The 17,961-nt window shown below is 42.8% G+C and overlaps 1 protein-coding gene across 5 annotated transcripts in view; it reads left to right on the plus strand.

The window, feature by feature from the left end:
• Positions 1-17,961, plus strand: part of RRBP1 (ribosome binding protein 1) — a 79,093-nt gene that overhangs the window by 58,264 nt on the left and 2,868 nt on the right. For 3 of the 5 annotated variants that reach the window (XM_077282834.1, XM_077282836.1, XM_077282835.1), the window contains 8 exons: positions 11,313-11,405; positions 12,759-12,830; positions 13,429-13,524; positions 14,201-14,284; positions 14,491-14,556; positions 15,197-15,265; positions 16,035-16,124; positions 17,695-17,838. In XM_077282834.1, the coding sequence (XP_077138949.1) occupies positions 11,313-11,405; positions 12,759-12,830; positions 13,429-13,524; positions 14,201-14,284; positions 14,491-14,556; positions 15,197-15,265; positions 16,035-16,124; positions 17,695-17,838 (714 nt within the window). The remainder of the gene's footprint in view (positions 1-11,312; positions 11,406-12,758; positions 12,831-13,428; positions 13,525-14,200; positions 14,285-14,490; positions 14,557-15,196; positions 15,266-16,034; positions 16,125-17,694; positions 17,839-17,961) is intronic. The other 2 variants (XM_077282837.1, XM_077282838.1) reach the window with 1 other exon arrangement.

A 17,961-nucleotide genomic window follows, 5' to 3' on the forward strand; every position in this document is an offset into this window, starting at 1 on the left:
TATTGCCCAGTTACGTAGTATATTGCCCAGCCACGTAGTATGTAGTATATTGCCCAGTTACGTAGTATATTGCCCAGCAACGTAGTATATTGCACAGCCACGTAGTATATTGCCCAGCTACGTAGTATATTGCCCAGCTACGTAATATATTGCCCAGCCATGTAGTATATTGCCCAGCCACGTAGTATGTAGTATATTGGTCAGCCGCGTAGTATATTGCCCAGCAACGTAGTATACTGCCCAGCCACGTAGTATGTAGTATACTGCCCAGCCACGTAGTATGTAGTATATTGCCCAGCCACGTAGTATGTAGTATATTGCCCAGCCACGTAGTATGTAGTATATTGCCCAGCCACGTAGTATGTAGTATATTGCCCAGCCACGTAGTATGTAGTATATTGCCCAGCCACGTAGTATGTAGTATATTGCCCAGCCACGTAGTATATTGCCCAGCCACGTAGTATATTGCCCAGCCACGTAGTATATTGCCCAGCCACGTAGTATATTGCCCAGCCACGTAGTATATTGCCCAGCCACGTAGTATATTGCCCAGCCACGTAGTATGTAGTATATTGCCCAGCAACGTAGTATATTGCACAGCCACGTAGTATATTGCCCAGCTACGTAGTATATTGCCCAGCTACGTAATATATTGCCCAGCCATGTAGTATATTGCCCAGCCACGTAGTATGTAGTATATTGGTCAGCCACGTAGTATATTGCCCAGCAACGTAGTATACTGCCCAGCCACGTAGTATACTGCCCAGCCACGTAGTATGTAGTATATTGCCCAGCCACGTAGTATGTAGTATATTGCCCAGCCACGTAGTATGTAGTATATTGCCCAGCCACGTAGTATATTGCCCAGCCACGTAGTATATTGCCCAGCCACGTAGTATATTGCCCAGCCACGTAGTATATTGCCCAGCCACGTAGTATATTGCCCAGCCACGTAGTATGTAGTATATTGCCCAGCCACGTAGTATGTAGTATATTGCCCAGCCACGTAGTATGTAGTATATTGCCCAGCCACGTAGTATGTAGTATATTGCACAGCCACGTAGTATGTAGTATATTGCCCAGCCACGTAGTATGTAGTATATTGCCCAGCCACGTAGTATGTAGTATATTGCCCAGCCACGTAGTATGTAGTATATTGCCCAGCCACGTAGTATATTGCCCAGCCACGTATATATATTGCACAGCCGCGTAGTATATTGCCCAGCAACGTAGTATATTGCACAGCCACGTAGTATGTAGTATATTGCCCAGCTACGTAGTATATTGCCCAGCCACGTAGTATGTAGTATATTGGTCAGCCACGTAGTATATTGCCCAGCAACGTAGTATACTGCCCAGCCACGTAGTATACTGCCCAGCCACGTAGTATGTAGTATATTGCCCAGCCACGTAGTATGTAGTATATTGCCCAGCCACGTAGTATGTAGTATATTGCCCAGCCACGTAGTATATTGCCCAGCCACGTAGTATATTGCCCAGCCACGTAGTATATTGCCCAGCCACGTAGTATATTGCCCAGCCACGTAGTATATTGCCCAGCCACGTAGTATGTAGTATATTGCCCAGCCACGTAGTATGTAGTATATTGCCCAGCCACGTAGTATGTAGTATATTGCCCAGCCACGTAGTATGTAGTATATTGCCCAGCCACGTAGTATGTAGTATATTGCCCAGCCACGTAGTATGTAGTATATTGCCCAGCCACGTAGTATGTAGTATATTGCCCAGCCACGTAGTATGTAGTATATTGCCCAGCCACGTAGTATGTAGTATATTGCCCAGCCACGTAGTATGTAGTATATTGCCCAGCCACGTAGTATATTGCCCAGCCACGTATATATATTGCACAGCCGCGTAGTATATTGCCCAGCAACGTAGTATATTGCACAGCCACGTAGTATGTAGTATATTGCCCAGCTACGTAGTATATTGCCCAGCTACGTAGTATATTGCCCAGCTACGTAGCATGTTGCCCAGCTACGTAGCGTATTGCCCAGTTACGTAGCGTATTGCCCAGTTACGTAGCGTATTGCCCAGCCACGTAGCGTATTGCCCAGCCACGTAGCGTATTGCCCAGCCACGTAGCGTATTGCCCAGCCACGTAGTGTATTGCCCAGCCACGTAGTGTATTGCCCAGCCACGTAGTGTATTGCCCAGCCACGTAGTGTATTGCCCAGCCACGTAGTGTATTGCCCAGCCACGTAGTGTATTGCCCAGCCACGTAGTGTATTGCCCAGCCACGTAGTGTATTGCCCAGCCACGTAGTATGTAGTATATTAGTCAGCCACGTAGTATATTGCCCAGTGACATAAAATAAAAAATAAACATATACCGTGTACCATGACCGTGACGTTATGGCAGGTCCTTCTCGCGCAGGCGCGCAGGACATGTGATGACGTCGCGGTCACATGACCGTGACGTCATGGCAGGTCCTTCTCCCTTAGCAGCGGAACCTGCCGGCGGACAGGACGCGACGTCGGAGGGTGAGAATAAGGTTTTTTTTATTATTATTATTATTATTATTATTTGTAACATTAGATCTTTTTACTATTGATGCAGCATACGCAGCATCAATAGTAAAAATTTGGTCACACAGGGTTAATAGCTGCGTAACCGGAGTGCGTTACACCGCTCTCCGGTAACGCTGGCATTAACCCTGTGTGAGGGCTGACTGGATGACTGGAGGGGAGTATGGAGCGGGCACTGACTGCGGGGAGGAAAGAGCGGCCAAATTGCCGCCGGACTGTGGCCGTCGCTGATTGGTCGTGGCAATGGTCGTGGGCTTTTTGCCACGACCGATCAGTGACTTGGATTCCATGACAGACAGAGGCCGCGACCAATGAATATCCGTGACAGACAGACAGACAGACAAAAGGACGGAAGTGACCCTTAGACAATTATATAGTAGATTAAGATCGCCATTTGTTTCAGTTTATGGTGTCTATATAGCTCTACATGTAATGGACAGACAGTTGGACTAATAATTTTGAACAGTAGTCAGTGCATAAAAAATATTTATTTGTCCATTAACCCCTTCGTGACATGCGCCGTACTAGTACGGCGCTGCCGGCACTGCATTAGTGCCAGCCGCAGTACTAGTACGGCGCCTCGATCACCGCGGTCTCACGCTGAGCGCCGCGGTGATCGGGTGCGGGTGTCAGCTGTATATGACAGCTGACACCCCGCAGCAATGCCCACGATCGGCGCTGTCGCCGATCGCGGGCATTTAACCCCTCTGATGCCGCTGTCAATAGTGACAGCGGCATAGAGGGGGATCGCGCAGGGACGGGGGCTCCCTGCGCTCTCCCACCGGAGCAATGCGATGAGATCGCGCTGCTCCGGTGACCTGGAAGGAGTCCCCGGATCCAAGATGGCCGCGGGACTCCTTCCGGGTCATAAGATGACCCTGCTTGCCGGCGTCTGCTGAGAATCCTCATAGCAGGCGCCGGCAAGCCTCTGTTACGTGCCTGTCACATCGGTGATCAGACCGAGTGCTATGCACACGGTCTGATCACCGATCTGTGATGTCCCCTCCTGGGACAAAGTAAAAAAGTAAAAAAAAAAATTTTCCAAATGTGTAAAAAAAAAAAAAAAAAAACTTCCTAAATAAAGAAAAAAAATATAAATATATTCCCATAAATACATTTCTTTATCTAAATAAAAAAAACACCACACAATAAAAGTACACATATTTAGTATCGCCGCGTCCGTAACAACCCCACCTATAAAACTATATCACTAGTTAACCCCTTCAGTGAACACCGTAAAAAAAGAAAAAAAAAAACGAGGCAAAAAACAACGCTTTATTCTCATACCGCCAAACAAAAAGTGGAATAACACGCGATCAAAAAGACGGATATAAATAACCATGGTACCGCTGAAAACGTCATCTTGTCCCGCAAAAAAAAAGCCGCCATACAGCATCATCAGCAGAAAAATAAAAAAGTTATAGCTCTCAGAATAAAGCGATGCAAAAACAATTATTTTTTATATAAAATAGTTTTTATTGTGTAAAAGCGCCAAAACATAAAAAAATTATATAAATGAGTTATCGCTGTAATCGTACTGACCCGAAGAATAAAACTGCTTTATCCTTTTTACCAAACGCGGAACGGTATAAACGCACCCCCTAAAAGAATTTCAGGAATTGCTGGTTTTTGTTCATTCCGCCTCCCAAAAATCGGAATAAAAAGCGATCAAAAAATGTCATGTACCCGAAAATGGTACCAGCAAAAACGTCAACTCGTCCCGCAAAAAACAAGATCTCACATGACTCTGTGGACCAAAATATGGAAAAATTATAGCTCTCAAAATGTGGTGATGCAAAAACTATTGTTTGCAATAAAAAGCGTCTTTTAGTGTGTGACGGCTGCCAACCGTAAAAATCCGCCCAAAAAACGCTATATAAGTAAATCAAATCCCCCTTCATCACCCCCTTAGTTAGGAAAAATAATAAAATTTAAAAAAAATATATTTATTTCCATTTTCCCGTTAGGCTACTTTCACACTAGCGTCGGTACGGGGCCGTCGCGCTGCGTCGGCCCGACATACCGACGCACACTGTGCAAGCGCCGCACAACGGGGGCAGCGGATGCTGTTTTTCCACGCATCCGCTGCCCCATTGTGAGGTGCGGGGAGGTGGGGGCGGAGTTCCAGCCGCGCATGCGCGGTCGGAAATGGTGGACCGTCGGCACAAAAAAAGTTACATGTAACGTTTGTTGCTGCCGGCTGTCCGCCACAACACGACGCAACCGTCGCACGACGCTTGCGACGTGTGTCAATACGTCGCTAATGTTAGTCTATGGGGAAAAAACGCATCCTGCAGATGACTTTGCAGGATGCGTTTTTTCGCCAAAACGACGCATTGCGACGTATGCAAAAAAACGCTAGTGTGAAAGTAGCGCTAGGGTTAGGACTAGGGTTAGGGCTAGGGTTAGGGTTGGGGTTAGGACTAGGGTTAGGGTTGGGGTTAGGGTTTCAGTTAGAATTGGGGAGTTTTCACTGTTTAGGCACATCAGGGGCTCTCCAAATGCGACATGGCGTCCGATCTCAACGCGTTTGTTTGCGTTAAAAACGCATGCGTTTTTATAGAAAAAAAACAGAACACACTGAAAAGTCACCCACCACCATCAAGGTGATAAAGGGATCCAAACCCTAACCCTACCCCTAAACTCATCCCTAACCGTTTAATGAACATTTTCTGACAGTCATAGTGCCACGTATTTCAGTGCCACGTATTTCAGTGCCACGTTATTTCAGTGCCACGTTATTTCAGTGCCACGTTATTTCAGTGCCACGATATTTCAGTGCCACGATATTTCAGTGCCACGTATTTAAGTGCCACGGTATTTCAGTGAAATACGTGGCACTGAAATATCGTGGCATTTACGTGAAATACGTGGCACTTAAATACGTGGCACTTAAATACGTGGCACTTAAATACGTGGCACTTAAATACGTGGCACTTAAATACGTGGCACTTAAATACGTGGCACTTAAATATCGTGGCATGTACATGAAATACGTGGCACTTATATACGTGGCACTTATATACGTGGCACTTATATACGTGGCACTTATATACGTGGCACTTATATACGTGGCACTTATATACGTGGCACTTATATACGTGGCACTTATATACGTGGCCACTGAAATATCGTGGCACTTATATACGTATATACGTATATACGTATATAAACGTATTTCAGTGCCACGTATTTCAGTGCCACGTATTTCAGGTTAGGGGTAGGGGTAGGGTTAGGGGTAGGGTTAGGGTTTTTTGTTTTTTTCTTGTTTTCTTGTGTTTTTCTATAAAAACGCATGCGTCTAAAAAAACGCATGCGTTTTACCGCGATTACATGCGTTTTTTCACACATGCGTTTTTTAAAAAAACGCAAGTGTGAAACCAGCCTTATCCTTGGGAAAATAAAAACATGGGGGCTAAAATATAATTTTCGTGGAAAAAAATATATTTTTTATTTTCGCGGCTCTGCGTTATAAACTGTAGTGAAGCACTTGGGGGTTCAAAGTTCTCACAACACATCTAGATAAGTTCCGTGGGGGGTCTAGTTTCCAATATTGGGTCACTTGTGGGGGGTTTCTACTGTTTAGGTACATCAGGGGCTCTGCAAATGCAACATGACACCTGCAGACCAATCCATCTAAGTCTGCATTTCAAACGGCGCTCCTTCCCTTCCGAGCTCTGCCGTGCGCCCAAACAGTGGTTTATCCCCATATATGAAGTATCAGCGTACTCAGGACAAATTGGACAACAACTTTTGTTGTCCAATTTCTCCTGTTACCCTTGGGAAAATAAAAATGTGGGGGCTAAAATATAATTTTCGTGGAAAAAAAAATTTTTTTTATTTTCATGGCTCTGCGTGATAAACTGTAGTGAAACACTTGTTGGTTCAAAGTTCTCACAACACATCTAGATAAGTTCCGTGGGGGGTCTAGTTTCCAATATGGGGTCACTTGTGGGGGGTTTCTACTGTTTAGGTACATCAGGGGCTCTGCAAATGCAACATGACACCTGCAGACCAATCCATCTAAGTCTGCATTTCAAACGGCGCTCCTTCCCTTCCGAGCTCTGCCGTGCGCCCAAACAGTGGTTCCCCCCAATGTATGGGGTATCAGCGTACTCAGGACAAATTGGACAATAACTTTTGTGGTCCAATTTCTCCTGTTACCCTTGGGGGAAAAAAAATTGTGGGCTAAAACATCATTTTGTGGAAAGAAAAAATGATTTTTTGATTTTCACAGCGCTACATTCTAAACTTTAGTGAAACAACTGGGGGTTAAAAGTGCTCACCACACATCTAAATAAGTTCCTTAGGGGGTCTTCTTTCCAAAATGGTGTCACTTGTGGGGGTTTCCACTGTTTAGGCACGTCAGGGGCTCTCCAAACACGACATGGGTTCCGATCTCAATTCCAGCCAATTTTGCATTGAAAAGTCAAATGGCGCTCCTTCCCTTCCGAGCTCTGCCATGCGCCCAAACAGTGGTTTATCCCCATATATGAAGTATCAGCGTACTCAGGACAAATTGCACAACAACTTTTGGCATCCAATTTATCCTGCTACCCTTGGGAAAATAAAAAATTTGGGGCAAAAAGATCATTTTTTGTGAAAATTAATATTAATTTTTTTTTACGGCTCTACATTATAAACTTCTGTGAAGCACTTGGAGGTTCAAAGTGCTCACCACACATCTAGATAAGTTCCTTAGGGGGTCTTCTTTCCAAAATGGTGTCACTTGTGGGGGTTTCCACTGTTTAGGCACGTCAGGGGCTCTCCAAACACGACATGGGTTCCAATCTCAATTCCAGCCAATTTTGCATTGAAAAGTCAAATGGCGCTCCTTCCCTTCCGAGCTCTGCCATGCGCCCAAACAGTGGTTTACCCCCACATATGGGGTATCAGCGTACTCAGGACAAATTGCACAACAACTTTTGGGGTCCAATTTATCCTGCTACCCTTGGGAAAATAAAAAATTTGGGGCAAAAAGATCATTTTTTGTGAAAATTAATATTAATTTTTTTTACGGCTCTACATTATAAACTTCTGTGAAGCACTTGGAGGTTCAAAGTGCTCACCACACATCTAGATTAGTTCCTTAGAGGGTCTACTTTCCAAAATGGTGTCACTTGTGGGGCTTTCCACTGTTTAGGCACGTCAGGGGCTCTCCAATCGCGACATGGGCTCCGATCTCAATTCCAGCAAATCTTGCATTGAAAAGTCAAATGGCGCTCCTTCCCTTCCGAGCTCTGCCATGTGCCCAATCAATGGTTTACCCCAACATGTGGGGTATCGGCGTACTCAGGACAAATTGTACAACGACTTTTTTGGTCCAATTTCTCCTGTTACCCTTGGTAAAATAAAACAAATTGGATCTGAAGTAAAAATTTTGTGAAAAAAAAGTTAAATGTTCAATTTTTTTTAAACATTCCAAAAATTCCTGTGAAGCACCTGAAGGGTTAATAAACTTTTTGAATGTGGTTTAGAGTACCTTGAGGGGTGCAGTTTTTAGAATGGTGTCACTTTTGGACATTTTCTGTCATATAGACCCCTCAAAGTCACTTCAAGTGTGAGGTGGTCCGTAAAAAAAATGGTTTTGCAAATTTTGTTGCAAAAATGAGAAATCGCTGGTCAACTTTTAACCCTTATAACTCCCTAACAAAAAAAAATTATGTTTCCAAAATTGTGCTGATGTAAAGCAGACATGTGGGAAACGTTGTTTATTAACTATATTATGTGATATAACTCTCTAATTTAAGGGCATAAAAACGAAAAATTTGAAAATTGCTAAATTTTCATAATTTTCGACAAATTTCTGTTTTTTTCACAAATAAATGCAAGTCATATCGAAGAAGTTTTACCACTATCATAAAGTACAATATGTCACGAGAAAACAATCTCAGAATCACCAGGATCCGTTGAAGCGTTTCAGAGTTATGACCTCATAAAGTGACAGTGGTCAGAATTGTAAAAATTGGCCGTGTCACTTAGGTGAAAACAGGCTTTGGGGTGAAGGGGTTAATGTTTTGAGTACCTATATGCTGCATTTTGTAGAGGAGATATGAACCCTCAAAACACACTGGGGTACCTGTTGTTGCATGTTTAACTCCTTCCCGACCTGTGACGCAGCGTATGCGTCATGAAAGTTGGTGCCAATCCGACTTGTGACGCATATGCTATGTCACAGAATGATTGCGTTCCTGCAGGTCGGGTGAAGGGGTTAACTGAAATTTCACCCGACCTGTAGGTACGGGGGGGCTTGTACTTGAGCCCAGGGGGCCCTCCCCCCGTGGCTACGATCGCTCAGATTGGATGTTGAACGTGAAACAGTCAATCAGAGTAATGGTAATATTTCACCAGCGAAACTTGGTGAAATATTGCAATCCAGCCATGGCCGATGCTGCAATATCATCGGCCACGGCTGGAGACTGCGATCTGCCCCCGCCACCGACTGACAGCGGCCATCTGACGCCGCCATCAGTCTTTCCTCCCCTCCGTCCTGTCCTCCACTGCCATCCTGTCCTCCGCTCCCCTCGCACTCCGATCTCACCCCCTGTAGCTCCCGAGTCCTGGTGTCCGTCCGTCTTCTCCGATGGGCGCCGCCATCTTCCAAAATGGTGGGCGCATGCGCAGTGCGCCCACCGAATCTGCCGTCCAGCAGATTCATTCCTTCATTCCAGGTACATTTTTATCACTGTGATAGGTTCTATCACAGTGATCAAAATAAAAAAATAGTAAATAACTGCCCCTTTATCACCCCCACAGGTAGGGAAAATAATGAAATAAGCAAAATATATTTATTTTTATTTTTTGGTTGGGGTTATTTATTACCTATTTTGTGTCACATAACTCTCTGGTTTAACCGAATAAAAATTCAAAATCAGCATTTTCGCCAAATTTCCGTCTTTGTTTTTTTTTCTCACAAATTTTTGCGTTTATCGGCCTAAATTTACCACTAACATGAAGCCCAATATGTCACGAAAAAACAATCGTAGAATTGCTAGGATCCGTTGAAGCGTTCCTGAGTTATTACCTCATCAAGAGACACTGGTCAGAATTGCAAAAAATGGCCAGGTCATTAAGGTCAAAATAGGCTGGGTCATGAAGGGGTTAATATCTGGGAGTTGATGTATGATCCCACGATCTCACACGCACACACTGGAGGGGAGAGTTATATATGTACCGGTATGTATATTATAGAGAATTAGGTCTTGATCTCCAGCACTGTGAATGAAGCATTATCCCAATGTCATTGATATACGGGTTGTTAGATGTGTTATCTGTGCTTGTGATGAGTTGTCTTGTATGATGATGATGGAGACTGGACTGTGGTTTTGGAAGCACCGTGATATATGTTGTATACGTGGATACAAGAGTGCTGTGCAAATTAATGGTCTCCATATACCTAAAGTACATAAGTTGTTCCTTTATATAAGCATGGTCCTTTTATAGAGCTTTAGACAGGACTGGTCCAATCGGATTTGCATTTCGGTATCCGCAGATCACCATTTACTTTTGATTTACTCACGGCATTATTCTGCACTTTAATAGAGTATTTTTAGGCTGTGTGCACACGTAGCAGATTTTTCGCGTTTTTTTCGCTATAAAAACGCAAAAAAACCCCGCATACATTATGTATCCCATCATTTAGAATGCATTCCGCAATTTTTGTCCACATGATGCGTATTTTTCCGCTAAAAACGCATCGCGGTAAAAAACGCATAATGTTCATTAATTTTGCGGATTTTTTGTGGATTTCCCCACTATATTATTGCGTTGGGAACCTCCTGAAAAATCCGCAAAAAAAAAATGCATCAAAAACGCAAGAAAAACGGCAGAAAATGTCCTGTTTTGCTCAGGAAATTTCTGCAAGAAATCCTGATCGTGTGCACATAGCCTTAATGTAAATAATAATAAAGGTTATTTTTTAAATACCAATTTTGGCCATATCTGGTACAATTCTATTGGGTCGCTATATAGATTGCCCTAGCTTTATCTCACGGATCCTTTAGTATGCTTCATCTAGAGCAATGCTGCCCAAACTCCAGTCCTCATGGCCCCAACATGTCAGGATTTCCTTAGTATTGCACCGGTGATGGAATTATTATTAAGGTATCAAAAGCTTCCACAGGTTCTCCGACCTGAGCAATAGTAAGGAAATCCTGAAAACCTGATCTGTTGGGGGTTGTGAGGACGGAGTTTGGGAAACACTGATCACTGCTCTAAAGATCGCCTGTCCCTAGGTTGAAAGTGGCTAAGTTTTTATTTTATTTTTTTTGATACACCACAGAGTTTCAGAGATTATTTAGCGCTAATTTTTATGCTCTTTACAAGGGGGTGTGGCTCACAGGATCCTCTGGGGCGTGTCTATAAGGATGCTTTTCATTTTTACCCTGTGAGCCACACCTCTTTGGAAAGACCATGAAGATTAGCACCGAATAAAAAGGCCCCTATCTCTGCAACTGTGTGGATTTATAACAGATTACCCAGGGGAGCAGGAATAAATTAAGAGCAAAAGCGGCCCACTTATGACCTGGTGACAGGTCTTTAATGTGCGTCTGGCTGCTGCCATTGAAGCGCTCAGCAGCCCCTGCATTTGTGGTTACAGAAGCACACGGGTCCGAGGACCTCTCCTGCATTTGGTTTAGTTCTCCTACTGAGCTGCCATTTCCTGGCACAGATGTGAGCCTGCGTCTCGCACTTTGGGAAGCCCTGCCTTACATACTGTATGTAACTAATAGGATACTATATCTTCTGTTGTTATTATGACAGGAAGGAATGCTGAAAGACCTACAAAAGAGCGTTGAAGAGGAAGAACAGGTGTGGAAAGCCAAGCTAGAAGCATCTGAAGAAGAGTTCAAGAAGGTAAGTGCATACCGGTTGTAAGTTTTCAGAACAAGCTGTCTTGTCTGAACATTAGAAATAACACTTATTTATGGCCATTATATGACTCATCCCTCATACTTCGCCAGCTTTCCCCTTTGCAAACTCTTACTTTCTCCCGCTTTCTCTTCTTTTCAGTTGTACACCGTACACACAGACATTAGGGATTTCTGTTCTTTTTTTTTTTTTTCTCTGTAGCACAAGCAGCAGCAGTATGGAGAACATTATACAGAGATACTGAGCTGTGTGGCTGTGAATCCAGCACTGAAGTAAAATAAATTAGCTGAAAGAACAGGCAGATCCCAATGCATCTCTCGGTGTGCTGAATTCTCCTCACTGCTGCTCTTCCCTTTTTCCTGTTCGTAGAATTTAATGGGAGCTGTAACTTGATACTTCTGTTAGCAAGCCCCTGATACATCTTGCTTTGACCAAGATGAATTTCAGTAGTTTTTCATAGTAAATGATGAGTTCAACAGGGAAAGAAGTGGCTCATAAGTGGGGAAACATTTTTCTAATAAGATCTATTATACATTTTTTTTGTTTATCATATATTCTTGAAATATCAGTATACGCTAAATCAAGGCTGAGTTTCAGATTGCACATTAATCAATTACTTGATTTTTGCAGGGGAACATCAGTTACACCCTCAAAATTGACTGGCAATTGCAAGTGACATGCCTGTCCATAAGGAGAGACCTCAGTCAGAGGCATCTCATACAGCCAAACTAGATCTCATGTTTTGCACTGAGGAGGGGGCAACACCGTGAAACATGTGTCTTCAAACTGAGATTCTGGTTTGGCTTTTATCCGAAGTCATGTGACAAGGCTCGTTAAAGGGTCGACATTGACTTTTAGGATTGTTAATTCTAATAGGTGGCACTAGAGTTTTAGTCGTCTTCCTCTCTGAAGAGACAAATTTACAGTTTTTAGAATGAAACACTGGTTTCCCTTCAAAATCAAGTGATTGCTTTGTAAATAATCACAAAAACGCAGCGTCTAATGGCCTCAACCCCGCTGTTTCTTTTGGCTTCTCTATAACTATTCCGAGACGCTGCCTACTGTCTGTATCTACTGCTTCTCATCTGTGGTCTGTTATGAGGCCTCCACATTGATTTTTTTTTTTTTTTCTTGTTCAAACACGATAGCGGTTATGTTTTTAACAAAGCATCAAAAAAAGCAATAGTGACTGGTCAGATCACTCCTGTTCTTATTTCCGGATTGTTGCTGTGATGTCTTATTTAGTGAATAGATTGAACAAAATTGATCATTAAAGCTTAGAAATGTCACGATTATTACAGATCGTTCCATTCTTTATTTTTTTTTATTTTTTAACAGTCACAAATTCAAGTAAAATCTTTAGAAGAATCTTTGGAAAGATTGAAATCAGAAGTGCAGAGTACGGAGCAGGTATGCCTGGTATATGGGACACTAAGCCCTGGATGTTGTCACACCATCAGACAGACATTTTTTCACATGTAGCATTTGTGAATATTATTTCTAACTTGTATATGTGTTTTGTAGTGTAGACCTCCTATTGTTACTGTGTTCAGCTGTACAGGCTCACTATAGATGACTCCATAAATCGGGTGCCAGGTGGGAGTCCGACACCCAGCGCCCCACCGATCAGCTGTTTGCAGCTCCCACTGCAGTCTCATGTTCTCAATGTACAGAACCGGCACCGCACAGCTCCGTCTCGTAGACTGTGTAGTGGCCGCTCTCGGGTCCTGCAGTTCAGCTGCTATTAATGACAGTGTATGGATCTGTGCGGTTTCAGTGCTGTGCGTCCAGCTGCAGTTCATTAATGGTTACATCCTGGACCCCTTTAAGCACCTTACATTGCATCATGTCCGCACAATCCGATTTCCGAAATCCACCACCTATGGGAAAAATCCCGACCAGCAGAGTTCAATCTAATGTGTTTTGGGGGCTTAACAGTTTCACCAGTAATACACAGTTTGGATACCTTTTCCGTTGCTCCAGGTAACATACGGTTTCTGTCTTTTAGTTGAAGGAATGTATTGCTCTTATGGAGGCCCAGCTGGAAACCCAGATGAATACATCCAGCACAGAGTGTCAGACGTACTCTAAAGAGGTGGAGAGTGTATGTATCCCACTTATAGAAAGTGCCGTCATGCTTGCGTTTCTTCATAAAGATTATTCTATCCTAAACCGCTCATTTAAATCTAAGATTGCATATCCTATATATACACAGAATTCATGTACATTTAGCCTATGGCACATATATTGTTTGGATGTACACAAAAGAAAAAATAGACGGCACTGCTGCACATTTGTGACCATAAGCTGATACAGTCCACAGGTGGTACAATCAGCCTGCGCGACTGTATGCTATACCAAAAAGATCACGGGTGCTCTTCTTAGAAACAGGTAAATCCACTTGCATAAGAAAAAAGAGGAAGGCACTCACCGATCTAAAACTTTCTTGCTTTATTGAAACTTCTTTAAAAATTCATGGCCGGGAGAACGGAAACAGGAGCCCCTGTGAGCAAGTGTGAACAACGACGGCCGTTTCGCGCTATACCAATACTGACCCGTAAAAGCGCTGGTATAACGCGAAACTGCCATCGTTGTTCACACCTGCTCACAGGGGCTCCTGTTTCCGTTCTCCCGGCCGTGAATTTTTAAAGAAGTTTCAATAAAGCAAGAAGGTTTTAGATCGGTGAGTGCCTTCATCTCTTTTTTTTTCTTATGCAAGTACATATATTGTTTGGATGCATATCCTAATTTTTATTTTTTTTGTATTTCCGCCACTATAGTTGCAGCAGCTTTTGTCGGAGTCACAAGAAGCGCTGGAATCTACGAAAACAGAAGCCAGAAAACAGAGCAAAGAGCTTTCTCTGGTAAGATCACCATGTCCTTTAATGAGGTTTGCAGTGACCAGTCTATAGCTATACTCTATTCCCATGGCTGGTATGGGGGTCTCAGCCGCTGTGGTCATCCTACCCTGCGAGGTTTACGTCCTTTCATGGCGTCTCATTATAGTATAGAGTGATGGCCTGTAGTTTCACACAAATCCATAAACTGGATCTCTTTTTTTTTTTTACAGCTCAGGCAGCAGCTAAGTGAAATGCAAAATCACGTCCAAGACTCCCATGGCTCAGACGGTCACCAGGTTCGTAAACCATAAAGAATTAAACAGCCCTTCATCTGCCTTCACCGCCATATTTTTTTTTTACTTCTACTTTGGCAGCCTCTTGGTTATGGATTCTCATAGCTGCTCGTATTCCATTTTGCTTGGCGTTTTTCTTCCCTCAAGCATTTCATGGATCAGAATAAATTAAAGACTGGATGACTTTTTTTTTCCTGTCAACCAGTTCAGATTTTGATTTATAAAGTACATTTAACTAAAATTAAATCTTTTTGGTATGGCATAATGACAAAAGATGGGGCCAATGGGGATTTATTTAGGTGCAGATGTTACCTGAATTAATCACACATCTATGGCGTACAGTGTGAGTATTTCATAAGTGTTCAAGGTAGAGTAGTTTGACATCCTGGAGTGAGGTCCTCTGCTTGGTCCTCTCCCATTAAGAAGCAGAGGACTAAGTTAGAGCATCTTTCTGGTGGACCTGACTGCGCCATGTGTAGCAACATGTCCCTTTGCAAGCAGGCGATCCTTAGGGGGTCCTGGAGCCTGACAATGGTGATCGACTCATCTTTTGGAAAGCGTTTTTTTAGAAAAGAACTTGGCAGTATTGTGTTAGTGTAAGAAACACTCCTTCTATCGATGTTCTTTAATTCTTGTCTCCTAGCTGAAAGCTCCACAGTCAAGTCGGGATGAACAGAATGAAGAGCAGAATATATCAGAAGGACTAGAAGAGGTGAATATGTCTACGTGTAGTGTTTTTTTTTTTGTGGCAAGTATATGAAAGCTCAGATAGTTATTGTAACTTGCTAATGAGGTGGGCTACACAGTGTTGTAATGCGATACAACTCAAATGCTATCTTACGGGAACCTGTCAGCAGGTTGTTGTACCATAAACCCAACTCCTCTGTTAGGTCATTGTAATTCAGATTATATCTATACCTTCTTCTTTGTAATCCTTCCATTTTAAAATAATCTTTTTTTATTCAATTTTTCTGCAAATGAGGCACAAGTGCAGGGAGCTTGGCGCTGCACTTACAGCTCTCGGAACTCTTTGCATCTTTCATTACACCCCAGCATCCTAATCTCCGACAGGTTACTCTTTCCTGAGTGACTTGCCTCCCCCCATCCAAAATATTGTAGAGGCACCATCAAATCTCACGCTAGTTGTGATCTCAGCGGGGCAGAGTTGTCGGTTCATGTGCAGATGCATAGTCCTGATCTCACCTGCCATCAGGACTCCAAAGCCCATGCATCGCCGACTCAGAAGTGACCTGTCCATCAGGGAGCTTTGGAAGGTGGTGGTTTGGGAAAGATCGAAAGAGGATGGAGAGCTGTAAGTCCAGGACCAGTTATTGCTTTGGAACAGAAGCAAGATTAATAATAAAAAATTATATATTTAATCGGAATTCCAGTGACCTCACGTACATGTTTGGTTTATGGTACAAAAACCAGCTGCAAGGTTCTCTTTAACTGTAAAAATCTGATAATTTCCTGTTGAACAGAGATCGGTGTACAGTTTGCAACAAGAGTTGGAGAAACTGAAAACTGCGGAAGAGGCGTCAACTGGACCGGAGGAAGCCCAGCAGCTAAAGGTCAGGATGGGCCATGTTGTTCTATGATTTTATTGATGTGTACTGATCTCTTATGAATAAATTCCTATATGCCTCTAATGTACAGTGAACCGAACCGGTCATCTAGCCACAGCATGGGAGGCCAGTTATACAACCTGCTGGGAACCACTGGCATTACCAAAATCTTGTCATATCTGTTCTCGGGCAGATGAGTTCCTCGCTTTCTAGATAATTTTTTTTTTTTTTCCCCTTCATGAAAATATATCAATGTACTCGAGATGTGCCACTTTTAGGAGATGACTACCGTCTAAGTCAATGTTAAGCTCTTTTATAGAGGTTGTCCACTACTGGATACCCCCCTATTGATGGCCCCAGAGTGATACGTAAAATTATACTTGCCTCCTGGATTAGCTCCACTCCTCTGCTCTGAGCCCTGGGTCCCTCGGAAACCTTGTGAAATGAAATGTCACATGACATGACCACTACAGTCGATCAGCAGCTGCTGATTGGCTGCAGCCTTCACAATTCCATTAGAGACCGACAGAAAGAGTGATGCAAGTCTGGGAAGCAAATTGCCTTTTTTATTTTATGCAGTGCACTGAGGCCGTTTTTCCAAGCCCTACATTATGATGAGGAATATTAGCCAAGGTTCCTTAAAGAGTCAGACATTGATTTGCATGGTAACTAGTTGCTAGAACAGGGACTTGCAAGATATTTTTCTTTCCTTCGAAGGAGAACTAATTTTATGAGTTTTTCCCATGACACATTGCTAATAAAACGCCATACTTGGTTGTATACTAACCTTTTTTTTTTTTTTTCCCCCGAAGTAACGATCTTAACTGCTCAAATAGCTTCGTTCACTTTGAGTAGATCAGCGATGTGGATAGGTTAGAAGTAATTTGCATAAGCACAAGATCCAGATTGTTGTCTATGCTGGGGGGGGTCTGACAAAATTAAATGGTTAAAGCTGGTGTAGGAGGGTTTTGTTTTTTTTCTTATAAATGACCCCTCCACACTTGGTTCTGTTATTGCCACATAACCCACTCGATATGACTAAATTGCAAAACCAATGTTGAAAAGAAAAAACCTTTTCATGGGGACTTCTAATTTCTCTTTCCAATCTTTTATATTTTCTTGAAAACTTTAGAAACTTTTTAAAGTTTTTTTTTTTTTTTAATTCTGCTCTATTAACACCTTAAATCTGCAATATAAAGATCTTTGCAACGATCTTGTTTTACTGATTGATTTTTAGTCTACGTATATTCTGTAATCCTGCTAATTTTCCTTGAAAACGAATACCGGTATAGTGCCGCTGCTGGAACACATGTAACATGCCAGCCTAGTATTAACTATGTATAACTTGTCACACTAAATAGAAAATGGTTCCAGAACTCAAGCCACGAAATGTGCGTGGTGGTGACGGCGGCATCTGTCGTTATTTGCTCTCTTGGCTGATTCAAAGACGCTGTAGGGCATGTAACTCTACATTGGAACAATATGAGTAAAACAAGATGTTCGCAAAGTTACTCCCCTATGGATGTCCTATATATCTGATATAACTGACATTGTCCTTCTACTGGAAATATTGTAGGAGAGACTTGACAAGGAAAAAAAACTAACACGGGATTTGGGTCAAGCAGCTAACAAATTGTTACAGCTCTTGAAGGCTTCTCAGGAACAACTAAATAAGGAGAAAGAACAAAATAAGCTGCTGCAAAACAGACTACAGTCACCGGTACTAACTCTCATCACTCTTTCGTCTGTTTAGTCCTTAAACTGACCAAAGTCACTAACTTCTATCTATCTTTATCTCCCATCTATCTTTATTCTTTATCTATCTGTAACTCTGCTGCATATG

Source organism: Ranitomeya variabilis, chromosome 2 (genome assembly GCF_051348905.1).
Source record: "Ranitomeya variabilis isolate aRanVar5 chromosome 2, aRanVar5.hap1, whole genome shotgun sequence".
NCBI lineage: Eukaryota > Metazoa > Chordata > Amphibia > Anura > Dendrobatidae > Ranitomeya > Ranitomeya variabilis.